This window comes from Diadema setosum, chromosome 16 (assembly GCF_964275005.1).
Source record: "Diadema setosum chromosome 16, eeDiaSeto1, whole genome shotgun sequence".
NCBI classification, from domain to species: domain Eukaryota; kingdom Metazoa; phylum Echinodermata; class Echinoidea; order Diadematoida; family Diadematidae; genus Diadema; species Diadema setosum.
The window spans coordinates 18,802,641-18,824,749 of record NC_092700.1 but is presented as its reverse complement, the minus strand read 5'-3'; the positions used below and the strand labels follow the sequence as shown (position 1 = coordinate 18,824,749).

Sequence of the window (22,109 nt, the reverse complement as noted above, 5' to 3'; positions counted from 1 at the left end):
TTGATTCGATTGATTTCATTTTATTCTATTCTATTTCTGCATTCCTCTTTTTTTTTTTTTACAACACAATCCGATTGAACAAAGTTATTGATTAATATTTGAATCGAACAGTGGAGCTATTTGAATACAGATACATGTTTTGATAAAATGAGCAGCGCTGTCTTTATTGATGATACAAAATAAAGACGAAATATCAAATAAAATGAATTTTATGCATAATAGTAAAATTCAGACTCCAGGTACCTGCGGTTCAAGAGACAAAGAGAGTAGGATATCATTATCATACATTCGAAGATGCTTGATGAGGATAGATGTCAAAATAGCAGTCTTTGAACTGCTGTTTTCGAAAATATTCGTCAAGACATTTAACGCTGTACTGCAACAAAAGCTTGCTGCTGTAGATGGGCGACGTTAGCGATTCCAAAGGTTCGTTTATCTAAAAATGAAATAACGTTCAATATTTCGAAAATTCGTTTAAAACAGAAGAGAAGGCCGTAGAGCAAAGATGTATCGCTATATAGCAATGTCAACTGTGCCAGGGCTGGCCGGAAGGCATTGTAGGCATCATTATTGGTCTAAACGTCACTCAAATACATTCATTCCGACCTGTCTCACGAAAGATAAGCTTGAATGAGTCTCTTTCTTCTGCTTTTTATCTCTCTCATAGTCACGGGTACTGTGAAGTAGGGCGTGAAGTGAATTATAGCAGCATGAAATCGTAACACAATTATACCGTCTACATGTCAACCCCCATGTATCGAATGGTAGAGCCCCTTAAAGGAGACCTCCAGATGATTTTAAGACTTCTTGCATTTGAACATCTGTAAATATTGTTTATTTTGGGTGTATAAAAGATAAATGCAGTTTCAGAATTTGTTGTGCTTGGGATGAAGATTGCGAATGTTCTCAAAATAACAAAATCAGAAAGAACAAGGATGATGACGTAGCAGCCTCACCTAAGAGTTCGTGATTGGGTGTTCAGGGAAGCAGAACAAAAGAAGGAAGCAGGCATAGATTCTACACAGGTGAGCTTGGTAAGCAAGTGATATTGAAAAGGATTACATTACGTTGCTACATTATGTGAGCCTCCTTTGTTATCCCCATTGTTCAGTGTAAAATGCTTTGTTTTTTCCAGAGTTTTTGTGTATCTCCAATAAGGATCACGATAAATTCCATAAATTTATACATGGCACCATCGATTTATGTACTACATGATGCAAATATTTCATAAATTATGTGGAATGCCCCGTTCAACAGGAATGACCAACTCTCAAGTCATTCAAAAGCATATCATTGCATTTTCTTCGTTCCTTGATAAGTAACGTTCGCATTTTATACTTTCATCTGCACTACAATTGTAATTGCTGTTGAATATGTTGAATATGTTGTTGCAGTGCCAGCGAGTAGATAATCACGAGGTAGTTGCACACTATCTCATACACATTGGCGAAAGCGATCTTTCTAGAATATCCTCCACGACAATGGCCGTATTCAAACGCTGGACACACAGCGTACACTTTAACTTAGATAATGTACGCATAAAGGGTCCATATTGTGTTAATGAGTGGCGCATAACTACAAGAACGTCATAATGTTAGAGCTGCGTTTATAGTGGCATGTTTTGGGGGTTTGTTTGTTTGTTTTTTGTTTTTTTGGATGATTGGCAGTTTTTTTAATTCTGTATGATCTAAAACAAATACAAACTCAGAAGATTATTTTTTCTTTAATTCATTGGCTGTCCGCAGTGACTGTAGAAATGTGGTCCCTAGATTGCCGCTAAGTAGCAAATACAACTGAATGTCATGTAACGTTAGCAGAAAGATAATAATTATATAACTTGCGAAAACAAAAATGCTTGGTCATGCAGGCACAATTCATATTTTGTCGACATCAACATTGCATATTCGCTGTTGTGCTCGTGAGGACATTTTGCCCAGAACTAGTTTTATAAATTTCTTTGTTCCTGGTTCTTTTGTAGTATTTTTTGGTTGCTGTTGTTGTTGTTGTTCGTGTTTTTGTCTGCATAACACTCTAAGAGAGAGAGAGAGAGCGAGAGACTAACAATATGATAACAGAGACTAACAATATTTCAGTGACAACTCAATAACACATTCTTGTAATGGCTGCTTTGTTATGCCTTTCATCATCGAATTGCTTTCTCAATTTTCTTTTCCGCGTCATACGCATGACCAACCTTGATTTATCAATCAGCCGAGCATTTTGCGCTATTTAAAGCTACTCGCTGAAATTGAGTTTGACTTATGCATAGTACTGCCGCGTAGAGCTATAACTATTCAAAGATGAAGTTCCGTTAATCATTGCAATTGCATTACCTAATTGAATTTATTCGACTATATAGGACACGATGAGATGTTTTTTTTTTTTTTATTCTTGCTGTTTGAGATTTCTTTCATCTTTGAGATCCAATTTTGTTGAGAGCATCAGCAAATGCCTTGTCAGTCATACCAGTTTGCGTATTGATGTAAATATTTGAAATCCAATTACGTTGTGTTTGTGATTGTGTATATTTTTGTGTTTGAAATGGAAAATAAATGGAATGAAATAAAATTAGATAACATGACGAAGCTGAATGTTAGAGACGGGGAATTTTAAGACAACAAGAATACGATATGCAAGAAATATTCTGTATGCACCGTAGAGGGATCATCACTTACTATGAATTTCTAATATTTCCATAAGGACAGAAACGGACATAAATAATTCAATAGTGGTATGATTATGTTTTCCATTTAATGACGGATACGCGTATAAGCTGCGCCATCTAGCGACAACGCTCTGCCAAGATGCTATTGTAATAGTCTTTGCCATTTACCAATTCATGCTGTTTGCTGCAGCAAGACTTCCTTTGCGTCTTCGGAACCAGAGGTCAAGGGTCACCGGTAACTTATTGTTTCCTGAAAACTAGCCATCAATTATATGAATTAATCAAATTGACTTCAATAACTAGAGTAAAATCACATAAACCCATTGATGGAAAAACGTGCATGTTTGAAAATAATATCTCCTATACACAAGCTTGGAACAAGTTTTATCAAAAACTTGGCAAAGTTATAGAAATTCATTTTTTTTTATTGACATAATGTTCAATATTAATGGTAATGACACCATCTCGTCGTTATTCTCCTTCGGCTTTTACATAAAAAAAAAAGACTCTTTGTGTCATCATCGTGTACGTCATCACTGTTCAATGACCATTATAGTCTTATACAGAGTCACCACTATCATCTCCATAACAAGTCTAGAACGTTTTAATGATTAGGGAGCAATTTCTTCTTCTCCAGTAAATGTTAAGCAAAGAAAAAGTGGAGTATTTTTTTTTTGTCTGAATGAATACATCATCCTAAGAATTTGTATTGTATGAATAACAATACTTAATATATAATGGAGAACAGTATGTATTTGCATAAGATTAGATATGTAGTGCATGTATTTCTTTTGTTGTTTTACTATTTCTAACATTAGACGTGAAAACATTTCTACCTGCTCTGCAAAGGCCTTCTAGAATCTAAAACATATTCGCCTACTATAATCATTGAAACTTACGTTTTTCATATTCAGGGCCGGCGGAGCGTTTTCAAAAGTGTGGGGGCCCACTTCCGGGTTTCATGAGCTAACAAGCAACAACAAAAAAAAAAAAAAAAAAAAAGGTCCTCAGCTCATATCTCCCCGTCCACTTACGAGTTTCTTCAGCTAACAAGCGAAAAAAGGGCCTCAGCTCATTCTCTCCCCTTCCATTTCCGGGTGTTTTCACCTGACAAGCAAAAAACAGGTCTTCAGAGAAAAAACATCATCGCCGCCATACTTCAAGATCTCTATCTATTTCTATTTAGTGCCACTTGCGTACTTCCGGGTTAAAAAAAAGTGTGGGGGCCCAAAGTGATGACACCTTATGTATTCCTTTGTATGGTGCACAAAAAGTGTGGGGGCCCGAGCCCCCACGGCCCCACGGCTCCGCCGGCCATGATTATCCCTGAATGAAACACATTATTACCCGTGGGACCTATCAGACATTTGAGCTGTGGTTCTATGATGTTGTATTCCCCTCGTTTTTACGTGCCAGCAGGGACAAGCGAATGACAAGGGTATAAGAGTGGTATCTTTTTCATATCTCTTTCTTTGGCGAACGCCTATGGGATTTACGTGTTAAAAACGAGGGGAATATAACATCCGGGCACTTTTTAGCTCCCGGTGATGAAAATTTGCTGTTGATGAAAATTTCTCGCAGAGTGGTTTCGCGACAGAGGGAAAATTCCCATACATTTACACGTCAAAATTGAAGACGATCGCTGCCATCTGCTTTCTGAATGTAATCCTGTATGATATATAGAAAAGAAAAGTGATCATTACTATCAATACGGAAAAAAACTCTCTCCCTCTCCCTCCATCCCTCCCTCCCTCCCTCTGTCTCTCCCTCTCTCTCTCTCGTAGTTAGTCTTTACTGGAATGGTCTTACTGTATTTTCAAACTACTGAGTACGTCATAACTTGCTCCTTTCAATTCAAATTTTGTTGTTGTTGTTAAAACAAAAGAAATAAAAAGAAAAATGAATGTGGGGGAGCGAGTGCGCCCCCCCCCCCCTTTAATTTTGTAAAGGCGCCTCCCCTTTACGGAATTCCTGGATCCGCCCTGATGATTGTTATTTCTCTTTTGTTTTTGTTTTTGTTTTGTTTTTTGCATGCAGCTGTTGTAAGATTTTCTCTTTGCTGACGTCACAATGATAAATACAATGATACATTCATAGAAAGAGAGCGATATGCTTGGAAAGGTCGGTGACCGCTTATGATCCCCACAACTGATTTATACACATGTAAATTACACTCGTGATTATTATCTTCTTTTTTTTTTAAAGTGAGATCTATAATGTACAGGTTAATCACATTCGGCACGTTTGTTTTCCAATATTATGAACTATTGACAGCGCGTGGGATGATGCCATTTATTGTGATATGTTAAGAAATGTGATCAGCAGAACAAAAACAAAACAGGCACACAGATTATATCAAAATACAATGGAGACGTATACATGGGTAGAGGGCAACGAACGAACGTATGAAGGGGAAAAAAGCCGAAATTATTAACCCGTTATAGATAAGAATGAGGGCATTGTATTATGCATGTGGAAGATCATGTTTTGATAAAGAAACTGAGATCGCACAATTTCAGAGTATTATCAATTTTTCCTCACCTGGGCAAGAGATTTAAACCCGACATGAGCGCGGTGTGAATAACTCCCATTTTGCAAGAAATCACAATCACTAGTAACAGGAAATTGGATCACCTACATCAGGCTGGATAACGATTTTAAAAGCGCTCAAAAATTCAAGAACATAATCAAGCATCAAAAGCTTTTGTGTATAGGATACGGTGTATCGAGAGATGTAAATGTAACAATGGCTTCCGATCCTCTTTTCTTTTTTCGGAGCATATGTGAAAACTTTTTGCAGTTAAATGGTGGAACCACAAGTGTTTCTAGCCCAGGGAAATTTGGTCAGAGATTTCCGTTCATCCATCCACAGTAGTTGACACTGACATGACTGCTCCGTGCCCTGTCAGATACCAAGCAATCGTTTTGCCAAGAGTTCTGACATTTTTTTCTTTCTCAGAGGTCAAACTGTATTCTATGGTGGCCTTGAAGTACGCTCGACGACAGGTCATGTGCGCCGTGAATTTTGCGACCAGGTCGCAAAATTCGCGATTTGGGACGCCAAGTCCGTGACCCCGGACGCGAATTTCGTGACCCGGGACACAAACTTGGCGACCGGGGACACGAATTTGGCGACCGGGGACGCAAAATTCGCGTCCTGTGGTCACGAAATTCGCGACTTTGGGTCGTTAAGTTCGCGATTTTGGGTGAGGAATTATAAGAATGTTTTCAAAATGTATATCAAGTCACAATGAACGAAGATGATGATGTCATAGCTTCACCATAAGAATGCACGAGTGTGTGTGTGTGTGTGGGGGGGGGGGGGGGGGGTCAAGAAAAAAGAACAAAGGAAGAAAGTTCTACACAGGTGACCTTGTTAAAGGTGGTATCTCACCGGGCTTGAAACTAGTTCGCGACTCCAGATTTGCTAGTTTGGGAGACGTCTCCTGAAAATTACAGAGTCTCCGAGGAGTCGCAAGAAATTTAAACATGTTCGATTTTTCGCGAAGTCTCCGCGACGTCTCCGAGACGTCTCCATCAGTTGCGGAGACGTCGCGGAGACTAATAATATCCTCGACTGCTGAGACGTCTCCGCGATGTCTCCGCGATGTCTCAGAGACGTCTCAGAGACGTCGCCGAGACGTGCCGGAGACCAGAAAAACTGGTGAGAGGTCGCGGAGACGTCTCCGGGACTCTATTTGACGCTGTTTGACCTACATTAGAAACCACGCGACCAATCTGCGTGCTGACATCCTGCCTAGATCAAGTCAGGTGATCCTGCAACGGCTCCATCATATTTGAATTTTTTTGACACCTGCCATAACTCGTCTCAGAGACGTCTCCTTAGTGAGACCGCAAACTATTTTTATGTTGGAGACGTCGCGGAGACGTCTCCGTTGGTGAGATACAGCCTTTAATTGTTTAAGGGGGTATCTCACCGGGCTTGAAACTAGTTCGCGACTAGTTCGCGACTCCAGATTTTGCTAATTGCAGAGACGTCTCCGCGACGTCTCCGAGATGTCTCCTGAAAATTACAGAGTCTCCGAGGAGTCACAAGAAATTTAAACATGTTCGATTTTCGCGAAGTCTCCTCGACGTCTCCATCAGTTGCGGAGACGTCGCGGAGACTAATAATATCCTCGACTGCTGAGACGTCTCCGCGATGTCTCATAGACGTCTCAGAGACGTCGCCGAGACCCGCCTGAGACCAGAAAAATTGGTGAGAGGTCGCGGAGACGTCTCCGTGACTCTATTTGACGCTGTTTGACCTATACTTTAGAAACCACGCGACCCATCTGCGTGCTGACATCCTGTCTAGATCAAGTCAGGTGATCCTGCAAGGGCTCCATCATATTTGAAATTTTTTGACACCTACCATAACTCGCCTCAGAGACGTCTCCTTGGTGAGACCGCAAGCCATCTTTATGTTGGAGACGTCTCCGCGACTGCTGCGACTGATAAATTGGAGACGTCGCGGAGACGTCTCCGTTGGTGAGATCAAGGAGGTTCAAGAGAATGGAGTCACAACTGTCTTATTTCCTTTGCTAGATGTTCGATGCCGCCGCTAAAAAATATTTGAAGCATGTGCCAAACAGGATCTGCCACGCAGATAGGAAGACAATTGACTCGTGTCTCGTTGCATAATCACCAGCCACTTTCTAAGGAAGATATGTCTTTGTGATGGTAATTACTTTTCGCTATTCCTTCTTATAAAAGCTAGGTGGTACAGACACGAGGATGCGCGAACAGAAATTGAGGAAAAAATGCTGAAATGTAGATGAAAATTACTCGACTGGGCATACTCGGGCATTAATCTGATATATCTATCAATAAAGAATTATACTTGAAGATTAGTCCATGTTAGTTTTATTTGTCGGAATTAAGCGGAAAAGTGATAAACCTGCTTTCCAGGATGGTAAGTTTTAAACATTTTCACATGATACAGCTCTGATTTACACTTTTGCACAAATTTCTGCACGGGATTGACTTTTGTTTTACATGCTTTATCATCAAGTGAAATTTCATTTCATTTAGTAAATGAATAAGCAAAATATGGCCAATATTATGTTGCCGTTCAAAATGAATCTTCAGATTGCTCAACAAGACGACGGCTTCGAACATCGATCATCAAAGGTATAAATGCACCTGTGAAATTCTTTTGTACATCAATAGAAATCTGACGACTGTTTGAATAATTACAGCCAGTTGGAACTCCAACTCTTAAACCTCCTTGGTGAGATACAGCCTTTAGCAAGCGGTATTCTAATGACTGACATTGCTATATATCTGAAATGATTATGTGAGTCACCTACTCGTACATTTTTATGGGGAAGCTGATATGTCATCATCCTTGTTCAGTGGAATTTGTTTGGGGTTTTTTCAGAGTATTGGTTTCTCTGGTCAACGACCACAATATATTCCATAAATCTAAACATGAAGTTTTTGCACGACATGATGTGACATTATGAAACTCGCCTGTACTTCCCCTTTAATAGAGTAATGAACTCATGAACATCCGAATAATGTCAACTAGACTTATCATGAAAAGGAAGGGAAAATTGAAGGGGAAAGGAAAGGAAGACGGACACTCCTTCGTACAGACGGCAACCAGTCTATATATCTGTCATCACAAAGTCATTATCAGACAGTAAAATAATCGAAAAGATTCCAAGGCTTAACATCGAGATAAAGCATCCTGATACATCAGGAAGCACGACGAATTCGACATTGTCAAAAAACATAAAGACATGACCTCACTGTATACAACCAAAGACATTAAGCCATGTTCATTGCACCAACTATGTTTATGCCGTTCTCCCAAAGTACACCCTCAGCGTATTTTGACCTTCTACAGCAAATGGGGCACTTTCCATGCGTCACACCCTGCAAGCCTCCATGTGTTTCAACCATGAAATGACGTCACAAGCGCATACTCACTTCGGGGCAAGACACGTAGACATATGGTTTGCTTGACTGTGTGTGTGTGTGTTTGTTTGTTTTTTCTTTCTTTCAGTCGTTCTGGGTTTTTTTTCCCTCGAACTCTCAATTGAGTGTGATTCCTCAACTGAAAGACGTTGCGTTACTTCGATCTTTCTCTTCCGCAATACTTAGTACTCGATAATCCTTCATGTTACTCCGTGTACGTGCGCCCAGCCAACACACCAGTCAGTCACTTCAGTTCACAATTTTTCTACGTCTGTTATACAATGACGTGCAACATGTCACCTTACATGCGTGAGTTCGATGGCAAAACGAATCAACTCCAATTTTGTCAATTTGAGATAATTATGTGCGATTAGACCTGAACAAAAAAAAGACATTATAAGAAAATATGGATTATGTCACATCAAAACTTTAACAAAATAATCCTTGTTATGCAAAAACGTGAAATTTTAGTGGAGAGGTTTTCATTTTGGTGATGGATTGCTTCAAAGCATTTATGACAGAACTTAACCCAATTTGCTATCAATCTCTATAATATGCGTATACAAGTATACGTTTACCTTTCAGTACAATCATGTCAATGCTTACACAAAGAAATATAGTGTGTACCGTTGCGCTTTCAGGGGTCCTATTTCATTACTTGTAGAATAGAACTTTGCATACTCTACTCTCACCACACATCTTGACATCCGTGCCATCGTATTTGATAGCATACGTTTTGATTCCCCTCCGACACTGAAGTTTTAAAAGCTGTATGATAGCACACTGTTTTCAGAAGAAAAAGAAATCACAGTCGTGGTAATCTAAATTAAAAGGACATCTTAATTTGTAATTAAAGACGATCTTTACTGATCATTACACGTCTGCAATATATAACTTTTAATTCACAAAGTCGTGACATTGTAGTAGTCTTTGATAGATACAATATCAACACTAACTTCAGGAGCAATGTTATGTGTAAACATACCCGTCCCCTCTAGCAAGAGGTAAAACACTCTGTCCCTCGGATAGGTCATGTAATGGAAGTCCCGTATGTGAGAGAGTCACAAGTCATAAAAGATCCCTCTTCATTCATTCATCGCAAAGAGCAGGGTTCATTGACCGATGAAGTGGTCCCGTCATATTCTACTGAACCCATGGAAGACCAGCTAGTGCAGCTTAATATAGGCTATTCAGCCATCTTTGAAGATGAAAAATGAAGCAAACAAACAAAAAACAAACAAACACAAAGGCAAATTAAAACACTTGGCAAAAGCTCCCACTATGTTGGGTACTATAGTAGATTTTTTTTATTCATTGCGATTTTGTGAAGAAGCCTCTTATCGCAATATAGATAGTATGTCATAATGTGTAAACGTGGCTAGGTAATTGTCCCTTCGGCATGATATGATTCTTAGATCACTAGCGATGTTGCCGATACCTATCTAGAAACCAGTTCCTTTTTATTTCGTTCAGAATATACTTCCGAAGCGCAACGTTTTTACTTCGAAATGTTTTATAAAAAAGGAAAAAGTTGACCAACCTGACAGACGCAAATGGAACTAACCTTTCAACTGCAGCTATAAATGAAAAGAACATAGATAAGTCTCTGGGAATCTACGCCCTATAAAAAGCAGTGCTTCCACGTAGATTCCTCATATTTCACTTGTATTCCTTTCCTTATCTGTTGCATAAGATTAACAAAAAAAATCATTCACACACTCAATTATTTCTTTGAATGCTTTGTGGTTTATTCAAAAAACGTTGAATATAAGGAACAATCAAAACATAAAAATGATGAATGGATTGTGGGTATAACTGATATGATAATTCAGTCTGTAGTGTTATATTCCGATAAGATTATTTACTTCAGTATAAATCGCAGTGAGCACATTATTACGTCTGGTGGCGCCAAGCCCGTGTTGTCTGATAACACTTCGGATTGCATTGGTTTCTGTCACTGTCGTCGGATCCTGGGCACGCCGTTCATTGCCGCACTATCGATTTCTCCACAAAAGTCATGTGTTACTGCTATATACCACCCCACCCCCCTCATTTTTTTTTTTCAGACTGTCACGTTTACGCAAAAGCTTCCGTTCTCATTGTCCCGCCCCTCGCTTCATTTCCACTTAATACTTTTGACTCTAGGCGAATCACGACTTCACTATTATAATTCTGATCATTCCTAACAATACGTAACATCACTTCAGAATAATGAAAACACAAAAAGTGCCAAAAGAAACACTTTAATTCCTTCGAGAGGCGATCTTTTACTCTTCTCTCAAGTGCATATTGACGTAGGAGAAAAATACACGTTGTTTTGTTTTGTAATTACCGTGTGGAACGATATTTTGCGCTTATTATTTATGCACAGTGCGACTATACTTTGCTGATGATCTGCTTCCATAAGAAAAAAAAAACGAACAAAGTGCTCACCTCACGTATTTCCTGCGAACACACTAACCGTATACTTTACAGTTACGATCATACAACATCATATAATTTTTATGTGCGTCGTTGAAGAGCACGTAAAAAAAATAATCGGTGAGTCCTTCTAGTTCGTTCGACCAATGGAAGACAGTTGTATCGCTGTGGTGCTGATGATGCCACGAGCTATAAAAGGACCCGTCGTGTGCGCAGATGAGCACTTTCTCCTTCGAAAGACATGCGTGTATCTCCCAGCTCTCACTGCGCGTGTGTATCTCACATAGATAACGGTCTTTTAGCATTCGGTGGCTGGGTAAGTGTTCATTTCGGATTCTGGAGTGGCGCGAGGCGCGATTCGTGAGTGGCGTGTACTTGCTCTTGGTAGCTTCAAGCGTACTTCGGGATAAGGCAAGGGAAATTAGTTCTCCTACATCTGCTTGGTGCGATTTTTATCTGGGACCCAGAATATCTGACTAAGGACATTTGATACACATAGCTTAATCAATTCACATCCTATCATAAGGTTGCGGTGTTTTTGTTTTTTTTTCGAGCCTACTTTTCTTTGTGAATGAGTTCTTATCTTTCTCATCCCCCCCCCATCCTTTTTTGGAAGGGGTGGGGGTGGGAGGGGGTCATGTCTTTCCCCTATATCAACCTCTTTCGATTATTTGCTTTTTTCCCCAAAATTTTCAGCCTTTCCTGGTTGTCTATCGATACCATGATCCTTGAACGTCTTGAGATAGAGTGGAGTCTGAAGCAAAAATCGATTACGATTTAAGTATTACACAATGCATAACTCACCTTCCGCCTACATGTATGTGATGCTCGCATAAGTTGACTTTAATTGCAGTAAATAGTGTGATGACTTTACTATTCCGTGCAGGAGAAAAAGCAAGTATCCCCATGGTGATGGACTGAGCAGTACCGATTTTGAGCTAGCAAGCAGTAGCACAAATGATTTTGTTTCGCTGATTTGTGATTAAATGCCTTGATTTGATTTATTGATTTACATATCTGTATGCATGTATTATGTTTCTACTGAAAAATTTTGCATAATGATATTTGGGTCCCGAAATTTTAGCATGATCTTTGCTCATGATCTTAGATCTTTGCCTGGATTTCCTGCTCTTTGTTTTAAAATTTGCTTAATTTCATGAGATATTTAATGAATCGAGTATTACTTATCGTATAAAGATATACCGTATATAAAATTAGATATTATATAGTGATGTTGAAAATTATTTATCATCATGAAATAGAGTTGTCTCATCGTGTTCAATTCCCATTTTCATTTCCATCTTTCATCCAGAGTTTACAGAGCAAATCAAAGTTTGGACTTCCGGATCTTTTGACGAGTTTGTGAAGAGGATATCCAACAGAGAAAGGCAGTAAGAAAGTGTGACAGAGACAGGCGTGACCAGGGCGGAGATAAAGAGGATACTTCGTCATCACCGACCACGCCAAGCCGCCGACCCCGTCTCGGGCATCATTACCAGCACCATCACCATGCAGCCAGCTCTCCGCCAGTTGACTGCCGCGGTTGTCCTAGCAACCGCGCTCCTCCTACAAGCGGTTCACTGTGCTCCGGCAGCTGGTTCGACAGAAGTCAGACGGCCCCGGTCCCCCTCCATACCCCTCGATGATTACCTTGTCATGAGAGCCTTGCTCCTGAACGACAACAGGTTACCCGTCCCGAATTTACGAAACAGCTACCCAGTTGACCAGTCGGCGGAGGAAATGGGTAAGATGAACATTCCCATCGAATGATGTATTTGCGAAATTGCGTGTGTCTTGGTTTCCTTTTCTTCTAAAGGACAATGTCTTCATGCGCAAAATTTGCAAATTTGGAATATTCGTTAATCGATTTATTGCACTTTATTAGTCAGAGCGTCTTGTTTAGCAACTGTACATAAAATGTATTCAATCTTTGACACCCGTAATTCATGTATAGAACATTTGCTATGAAAAAAACCCCCCAAAAACCCACAATGTAATGGAAGGTGATCTTCTATCGGTCTCTGAAAACAACATTTAACAGCATCACTTATCCTCACTAACTCAATACAGATTTTAATTTTGAATTTGATTTACAATTTGTTTTCGTATTTCTCAATGAAAAATGCATGAAATATATACACAAAATATGACGACACATAATATTCAGCTTTGATATACAATAAAATACTACTAACATAGAACATGGCGCTCGAATCGTCAGAGATCGGTGAAAGTATATAAAATGCTACAGAGAAATACGATGAAAGAAGTTAGGGAGCACGGGTACAACTTGGAACCAAATTGAGGGGGGGGGAGGAGGACATTAATACTCGGGGTACAGAAGATTCTTCTTAAATACAATACGAGAACAAGTAAACCTCTTTAAACTGAAGAAAACAAATTATTGTAACTATTTTCTTGATCAAATGGAAATAAATCTACAGGCACTTTTTGCAAAACCCGTCTCGAGCGATCTTCAGGTTAAACCTACCCTTAACCTTCATCTATTACCTCTTGGCGATGATGTCGACTGGGGCTGTGTCAACCTGTTGCTCTGAAGTGAATATCAACAAGTTGAACGGTGAATTGTGTGATACTCAAAATGAAGGGAGAAGTTCATCAGTAAAATACTCCGGATGGCTGTCTATGTTTTTGAAGACTTTGTTTCATTGGAAAATGTGCAAGGAATAATATAGGTGCAGTATACTCATCTTGGTCTAAGCCTCCCTTCATATACATACCCAGTGGCTCATAGGTAATATGAATACAGATGGGGGTGGGGGAGGAGACAGAGGGAGAGAGACCAGGACAGGGCCCATTACACTTCTAGTTCATAATCTAAGCTGTTAGCTAATCACCTGTTACTATTCTCGAGCTATACGTGCTCAAACTGCTCTATAAGGAAACTGAGTTGACTGGTACACATACATGACATATTGCGTACATGTATACTTATTAAACGCATCATCGGTATTGGACACACTGTAGTCGTACGTGTGGAAATGATGCCTTGGAGAAGAGGACATATTTATAACTGCAGAAGCAAACGCAAATCCTTGCAGTTGGCTGGTTCATCCTCAGATATCTAAAATCTGGCTTTTTTTTTTTTTTTGGTTTGTTTTTTGCATTGAGACATAAAAGAAATCGGTATTATGATGCCTTGGAGAAGAAAAAAAATCGTACAGGAAAACAACAACAACAACAACACTGGACTGTATTGAATTTCTTCTCTTATTATCCAAGCAAATATCACGAAAATGTAAGCTCGACTACTGCGGCGCATACTAAGTGGTTAGTCTCAAAATTTACCAACCAGGATGAAGACGGCGTGTGTGATCCCCCTCCCCCTCCTCCTCCTCCTTCCATTCTGCTTCTCTCTTTCTAAATTTTCTCGCGTCCTATCGTTTGCCGTAATGAATAGACTTTGACATTCTAACACTTCGTTAATAGCATATCCGCTTATAAATAGGAACCGTAACTATGTGTCGTGCATTCGCCATGGGGAATCGCCTTTACATCGTGGGTGATTAATGAGGCTGTTATGATATGATTATGTTAGGTCTGCACTTATCATTAGGATTGATAGAGGTGTTAAGTTATCAGACTCGTACCTATCATGGTCGGCTCAATGTAAAGGGGGAAAAGAATCGTCTTTCTGTACGGGAACTGTCGGGGCCGGGTGGGCGATTATTTTATTTTTAGATTGAGGTTTGATCATTAAGTTGATATATATTCTTTTTTTTTTTTTTGTAGAACACCCGTAATAGTTCTAACTCAAACATAAAAATTATGTGCCTGTCTATTTACGTGTTGGTGTAAATACAGGGTTAAAAGGATGGGTGACGTTAGAAATAATATCGATGTATGCACGCTTCAGAAGAAAAAACAATGATAAACAAGTACAACAAAGAGCATAACCGTAGGACTTGTCGTCATGATAATGCGTATCGTGCTAAAATGGTGTTGAAGGCAGGACATGAGATACCCCGGACGGATTAAAGCTGCGTGCTCTTCTCACGCCAGCACGATATTCAGTTTCACCCGAGGACATATTTATAACTGCAGAAGCAAACGCAAATCTTTGCAGTTGGCTGGTTCATCATCAGATATCTAAAATTTGGCTGCTTTTATTGTTTTGCATTGAGACATAAAAGAAATCGGAGGACGGCGTGAGGTCGCCGACATACGTTCATGGTTAGTCAGTCAAATCCTGATGACATCTTAACGCAGCAAAAAGTATACTCTTAAAATCATTAAATTGGCAAATCTAAATTTCTTTGCATATGTCATATTCTAGAATGATTGGACGGAACTTGCTAACTTTATAACTCTTACATATTAACCGCATTCATAACGTACAAAATAGAGAGATGACGACCGGGCTCCAAATCTCGAGATTTGTATTCCTCTGATACATGTACGTGAGAATTCCATTAATGAGAAAGGTATTTACAGAAATTTGTTCATTTGGTTGACGAATAGTAATATAAATGATACTGCCAATCTAAGAATCAATCATAGATCTAGCGATCAAGATGCTTTTTGAAATTCTACGACAGAAACAAATAATGGTTCAATTCTTTTTTTTACCCAACTCTGTGAAACGTTAACAATGAACAACGAAAATGTACACCGAGTAAATCGCTAGGCATTTTGTTCAAAACTTTCCACGAATTTGAACTGCTGAAAAGTCTATAGCAAAGTCTTCATATGCTAAAGCTTCAAATGTTTTATACGCTATTGAAAATTGCCGTTTACTGATGTGTGCCCCGAGTAGTTACGCGTTCTTGGAACCCTTTTCCGCTTGCAGTGTACAAACTCCAGTTTTCGTCATGTTGGTAGCATGATTACTTTAAACGAAGCACGAACATGACCACCCCCACAATCTACAATCATATTCATAATATTCACAAATGCTTTTCCCATATTCCCTCAATCCTCTTATGTTTCAATGACCAAAGGGAACTGAATAAGGCTGTGTTTTTATTCTCAACGTCAAGTACTCTCAAAGATGTGCTTTGTTCCCACATAGAGGGCGTGTGCGAGAAGACCAAGAAATGACGCGTTAAAGATGTCGAGAGTCGCTTTTACTGGATCGGCGGTCATCATTATTGCAACAACAAAAAAAGAATAATGCAGCAAACGCAGACTGTAGAAATCTTTCAGAACGATACTTGTATACCTTCACGTGATGCTAACAAGATTGAAGAATTGTGAGGGAGTAATCTAAGTGTGCGGACTATACTTGAACGTTTGCCCCATTCCCAATTACACCAGGTCTTGGTTTTTATAAGCAATACTTTTATCTAACTACTTTCAACTTCTCGCGTCATTCGTTGCATTCCATCAGTAAGCGCTGACAATTTAATATTTGATTATCAAACAACATCAGACATATATTTTAACTTCAAATCCAATTTGTCACATCAATGCGTGCAAAGGCATTGGTATAGCCACAAAAGTCATGGCCTAGCGGTTTGAGCACTGCCTTCTATATATAGGGTTCGAAACTTGTCAAAGCAGATGTGTTTTCCCGCTGCATTTCAAGCAATTGTATTCACAATGCTTCTCTTCACGAACTCGAATTCGACAAGGGTTAGTTTAGATAGTCTCTGCAGGTAAAATGCAATTCAACCCAAAGGTCATAGAGTAAACTCACAGAACAGTAGCAGCTATGAAGTATTACTCGAGCTTTTGATTTTCACAGATTTTCACAGAAAAGTGAAAATGATTATTATTACACAGGCAGATTACAAAAAAAAAGACGATAATGTCGTCAGTTTACAATACTCCAACACGTTTGCACACATGAATGTTATAATATAAGTTTTTGGTCAACAACTGAAACAACAACAACTCACATTTTTCGTCACACAATAAAGTTGCTAGGTTATTAGGCCGTGGTATTTTGATGCTGCGTTCACTGCAGTGCCACTGTTCGTTTGTGTGTTGGTTTTTACTTCAAATTCAAAAATGCAAAAATTCTGTAATTTCCTTACTCTCGTTCACGTTTTGATGAAACCAATTTCGTTCTCTAGCTCTGCTTGAGTGTACCCTTCTTTTAAGAAGAAACTTTTATATCGCGTGGAATTGCGCTTGTGCGTGGTGTGCATCTCCATGCCTACGTGTTCCCCAGGGTGTGCATCAAGTACGCTGAAGGAGTTCGGGACCAGAATTGATTATAAAAACCCTTGAACCATCAAGACAGGAAGAGAAATATACTCTCCCCTGCCCCTACCCCCCCCCCCTTTCTCTCCCTCTTAAGCCCCCCCCCCCCCCCTCTCTCCCCCTCATTTTCTCTCTCTCTCTCTCTCTCTCTCTCTCTCTCTCTCTCTCTCTCTCACTCACACATTTATACATACAGGCCTATTTTTGTAATTAATAAGTCGCTGTAAATATAAAACTATTTACCCTGTGTTACTGTAACCGGGTCTCACGTCCCAGTTTCTTTTAGTTAAGGCCTTGAGCGCCATTGAATTAAAATCTCGACAAAAATGTGGAATTACGAAATGTATGTATCCCGAGGCCATGATGCAATGTACGTATGCCACCTGCATAGCCTTTATACAAATCAGAAGGTTTCATCAGTTTCCATGGCAGAAAGGAAATGAAAATATCGGAAATTGATCCCGGTTTGCCCTCAAGTATAAATCTTGCCATTTGTTGCTGTTTCATTAATTTCGGGTAAAAGTGTATCGTCAATATTTGATATTGTTCTTTTAGCCTTAATTGTTTATCAAAATAATTCCAACTTTTAACAGCTTGTAGATTTTGGTTGCGAGTAATTAGTTCTTGACTTAACAATGAAATGGTAATGGCGTATTCCTTTATTGTCGTGACGCGCGCAAAGTCTGTAAAACATACCTCATTATTCGAGAATTTGTTCTTTTCTTGCATGTTTCTAATGACGTCGAGACACTTGGCAACTTTACGTCAAAGAGTCTGTATCAACAAAGAGAATAATAAACAAACTAATGAACAGTGGTAAAACGCAACACGACTAATCTACTCTTCCAATGACCTAAACACTATGAAGATTGAATAATATCTATTTTTGCAGTACATAAAAGGCAAATATAAAACATTATGGAACGAATGTCACATACGAAAGAGTATTTGTACTTGACCGGAATTCCTCACAAACAAAAAGAAAATAAAAATTCTCATTGAGAAAAAAAAAAGGCTTTAAGTTTTTCAAGATTATCTAATGTTTGATTATGTGTTTAATCATTCAAAATCTATAGTATCTCTTCGCCTTTTTTAAATACTGACTACTACAATGTAATAAGTATTTATTTTAATTTGATATTTACATCTAATGTATATTTTCCCATTTAAAAGAAACGCAAATCAAGCAAAATAGAGATCGTCATAGGCAGGGAATCCATAGCCTCGCCTTATATAAAAAAGGACGAATCACTGTTCATGTTTCCTAGTTTCAAGCAAAAGGTTTAGCGTAAAGTTACTTCGAGGCCCGAGTTGTCCAAGATGTCCGAAGATATTTTGTTCCTGATTCCTCCGATGATTACTTTGACAACAAGACGCTTCCTCCAGCACTTGAACCACACAATAAGAAAATCAGGGCACGTATCTCATCTTTCATCTCTTTTTCAAAGCTCTCTCCTGTGCGAATTCAGATTAAATCTTTCTCAAATGACGCTCACGTGTTCACTGCCATTTTTGCAGAAATGGCGGGAACGGTTTTATGAAGACAGTGTGTGATAACAAGTGTATACTCACCCTACATAGTAAACACATGGTAAATCATGTTACTGACAAAAGGTGAAAGTAATACGAATTAAAATGTTATGAATTAAAAAAAAAATACAGAAGTGATAGAAGTAGAACTGTCTAAAGTGAATTCAATGCCTTCAAAACCAGAAGTTTTTTGTTGTTGTTTGTTTGTTTGTTTTTTTACCCTTCCGGTTATTTTTCCCCGTTTGGCAGTTTGCTTGTTTTTGTGTTCTTTGGTTTGTTGAAATTTCTTCCTAAGACAATATTGCGTGATTGAGTTAACTTATTAATGGTAGCAGATAAAATGAATAGAATAGCATATCTTCTTCCTGTCGAATCTCGACACAAAACAAAATTGCGACAGTCAAGCTATTTATTTCATCGTTTGTATAACCTCATCCACCCCAGCCCCCCCCCCCCCTAAAAAAAAAGAAAGAGATGCATAATCTCACATTTTGATAATGAAAAGGGTATATTGTTATTGTAGGTTTGAAAGCGTATATTTGCTCATTGTATTCCCCAGACCTACCCTTTCTATCTCTTTGTATCTGCGTCTTTCCTACGGTGTCAAATGGCAAATTCTTCCCATCTGTGTATTAAGCACGGGTAACGCAGAATGGGGAAAAGCGCGGTGAAGAGAACATTGCAAATAATCCCATCAGAACTCGTCTAAAAGCACTCAAAATCGAATGTCAAAAGCATGAAATATTCATCCGCCGCTGCCGCTGGCTGAGGGGCGGAGTGGGCTCTCGCTCGATTAAAGAGGCGATCACGTCTCAAGTGAGTCTGACATCGATCTTGTGCGATCTAATATTCATCTGTGTTAAGAGGAATTGTGTTCGATCATTCGATCGTCTCGCCGGAAACCGCGGGGATGGGATGGCGCTACACGGGGATAATCGATAACAACATTCCGTGGAGACCCGGTCCGCCGATCGTAAAACGCAACTGAATTGAAATGGGAAAACACTGGCAAAACGGAAAATATTGGCGAAAAACACATCAGCGCATGCTTGCAAGCTATGTCATTACCATTAACTGAAAATTCAGTTACCCATGGCGCCTTCTGCTAATAGTGACATGACTTCGCCTCTTTCTACCATTTCACTTTGGGGAATTAATCAGCTACACACTTAAGAATTTGGATCGTAATACGTTATCGCACGATTTTTCTCTTTTTTTTTAATGACAAGAGTTTGTGTTTATCCAAACACTTGTGATATGATTAGGCAAGCATTTCTCACCCCGTTATTAATGGTAATGAAAAATCGTCTAGATTTTTTGTAACAAAATCCTAGCCATACTCTAGTCATACTCTACTGCAAAGAACACAGTGTCCCACAGTGTGTTCACAGTCGACTATGTGAAAACGCTCGAATTTAACAGTGTGAAGATGATTCCACACTGTGGTGTGGATTTCACAGAGTGTTCACATACTAATTGTAATGCTTGGTTTCACACCGTGTTCACACTGTTAAAACGCTCGAATTTAACAGTGTGAAGAGATATCACACTGTGTTCAATGTGTGCACACTGTGTTCACAATGTGGTTCTCACACTGAGGGATACCGTGTTCTTTCCAGCAGGGTATGCATAGTGTGAAAGTTTAAAGTGGAAACTCTGTCTCTCTTTCTATGTCACTTGCTCTCATTTCCAATTTTAAGTTGCGCCTTTCGTTTGAGTGTCACATCTAGCCATATTGTGTTCGTTTCTCCTGCTTTTCTACTTAGCGGACTCATCCTAGCCACTCATTTCCCTCCTCCCTACCCCACCCCCATCTCCTCTACCTCCCCTTATGCACACACACTTTCCTGTTGCTTGCCCAGCTCTGTTAAGAGGTGATTACACTCCCTTTCGATCATTCAGCTTGCACAACACTCCAGGCTTATAATCAAAGTGCTTTGTGGATGATAAAAACTTACATTTTAGTCCCGCCGCGCCTTTTTGTTTGGTTATCGTTCGAGAAGGAAATTAGTTCCCTCGTCGTGCTCGTGCCGCATGCTTTGATTTACATTCATTTCTGGGAGTCGTCACTCGTAACAAAACGGCTGATACAACATTAATCTTAGCAGATTGCTATCCTCTGCCATTAGTCACTACATAGAATGCAGAGATTATTGTCAAACTTCAGAAAATTATATTGCAAATCCCTCCCACTGTACTTTGATGAAACTGATATATCTGTAGTATTTGCTCGGGTACGTGTTTCTCATGAAAGAGCTGAATTTATATTGATACTTTACCTCTACCTTTATGTACGAAATAAACCTTAAAGATGGCGCACAAAACTTTCTAATTTGACTCTGACCGTAAATTGATGAAAGTTTCAGCCCAAAGACTTGCCTTGAACAATCGCGCTTCAGGAAAATTCTGGAACTGACCAAACTGTTTTAAACATTTTACAATGCATGTAAGTCCGTCAGCAGATAGAGCGAAACAAAACCTTTCCAATGACAAGTGAATGATACCTCACGTGTTGCATAAGAAAGGATAACCATGGGCCAATTCTTGAAGTTATGATAAAAAATGTCCCGTTTTTTCTTCTTATGTTCTTCTTTTTTGCAGGTTATTTGCAAATATCTCAAGAATTAGGTTAACTCAATTTGGGTCCAAAATCTTCATATTAGCAGACAAAGGAGTCTGGATTTACTTCTACCCCAGCTTCCCCAACCCCAATTTTAAATGTAGTGGTCAAACTGAAAGAACATCTACCATTATCAATCATGCACAGAAATATACATAGAATGGCGGAAATCTTCACAGTATCGGTTGTATTTCAAAGAGTCTACGTTATCTAAAAAAGGTGACAAAGTCAACAGAAGTAAATCCCTCTCATCCCGATTGGAAATCAGGGCTTTCGAAACAACCATGAATAAATGTTGATAATACAAGTAGTGTGATTGTAAAACAACAACAACAACAACACTCATGCATAGCCGAAACAGATGTTACCGTCTGCGAAGTATGAAATGACTTGAAAGCTCAAGGGAAATTTAGGGAAAACGAACTAAAGAAAAAAAAAAGTGTCATGAGGCAGTGTTGAATACGAGTGGATGCAAGATCCAAACTAACACGAAGGAATTTCATAAAAATTCATGAGAAAAAGACATGATCGTAAAGCTGGGGATTGAGGTTTTATTTTCGGAGGTTTTTTTGATCTCACCGAGTGTCATTAAAAATCGGAGAATCATTGGCTTTTCTGTTGCGACGGAATGATTGGAGAAAACTATGGGCTTTAAGATATTATTCATTATTTTTCAGATGAAACAAAAAAACCCAGCTTTAGTGCTTCGAAATAGTTTTAAAATGTAAATTAGAGATAGAAACATCCAGTGTATAAATGTTGATCTGTGTGATCAATGTT

At 39.1% G+C, this 22,109-nt stretch overlaps 1 protein-coding gene across 1 annotated transcript in view; it reads left to right on the top strand.

Annotated features, from left to right (window-relative positions):
- Positions 1 to 12,412: 12,412 nt before the first annotated feature.
- The window catches only part of LOC140239539 (uncharacterized), a 33,169-nt gene continuing 23,472 nt past the window's right edge, over positions 12,413 to 22,109 (top strand). Inside the window, exon 1 of the mRNA XM_072319372.1 lies at positions 12,413 to 12,755. Coding sequence (XP_072175473.1) covers positions 12,521 to 12,755 — 235 coding nt within the window. The 5' untranslated portion in view covers positions 12,413 to 12,520. The remainder of the gene's footprint in view (positions 12,756 to 22,109) is intronic.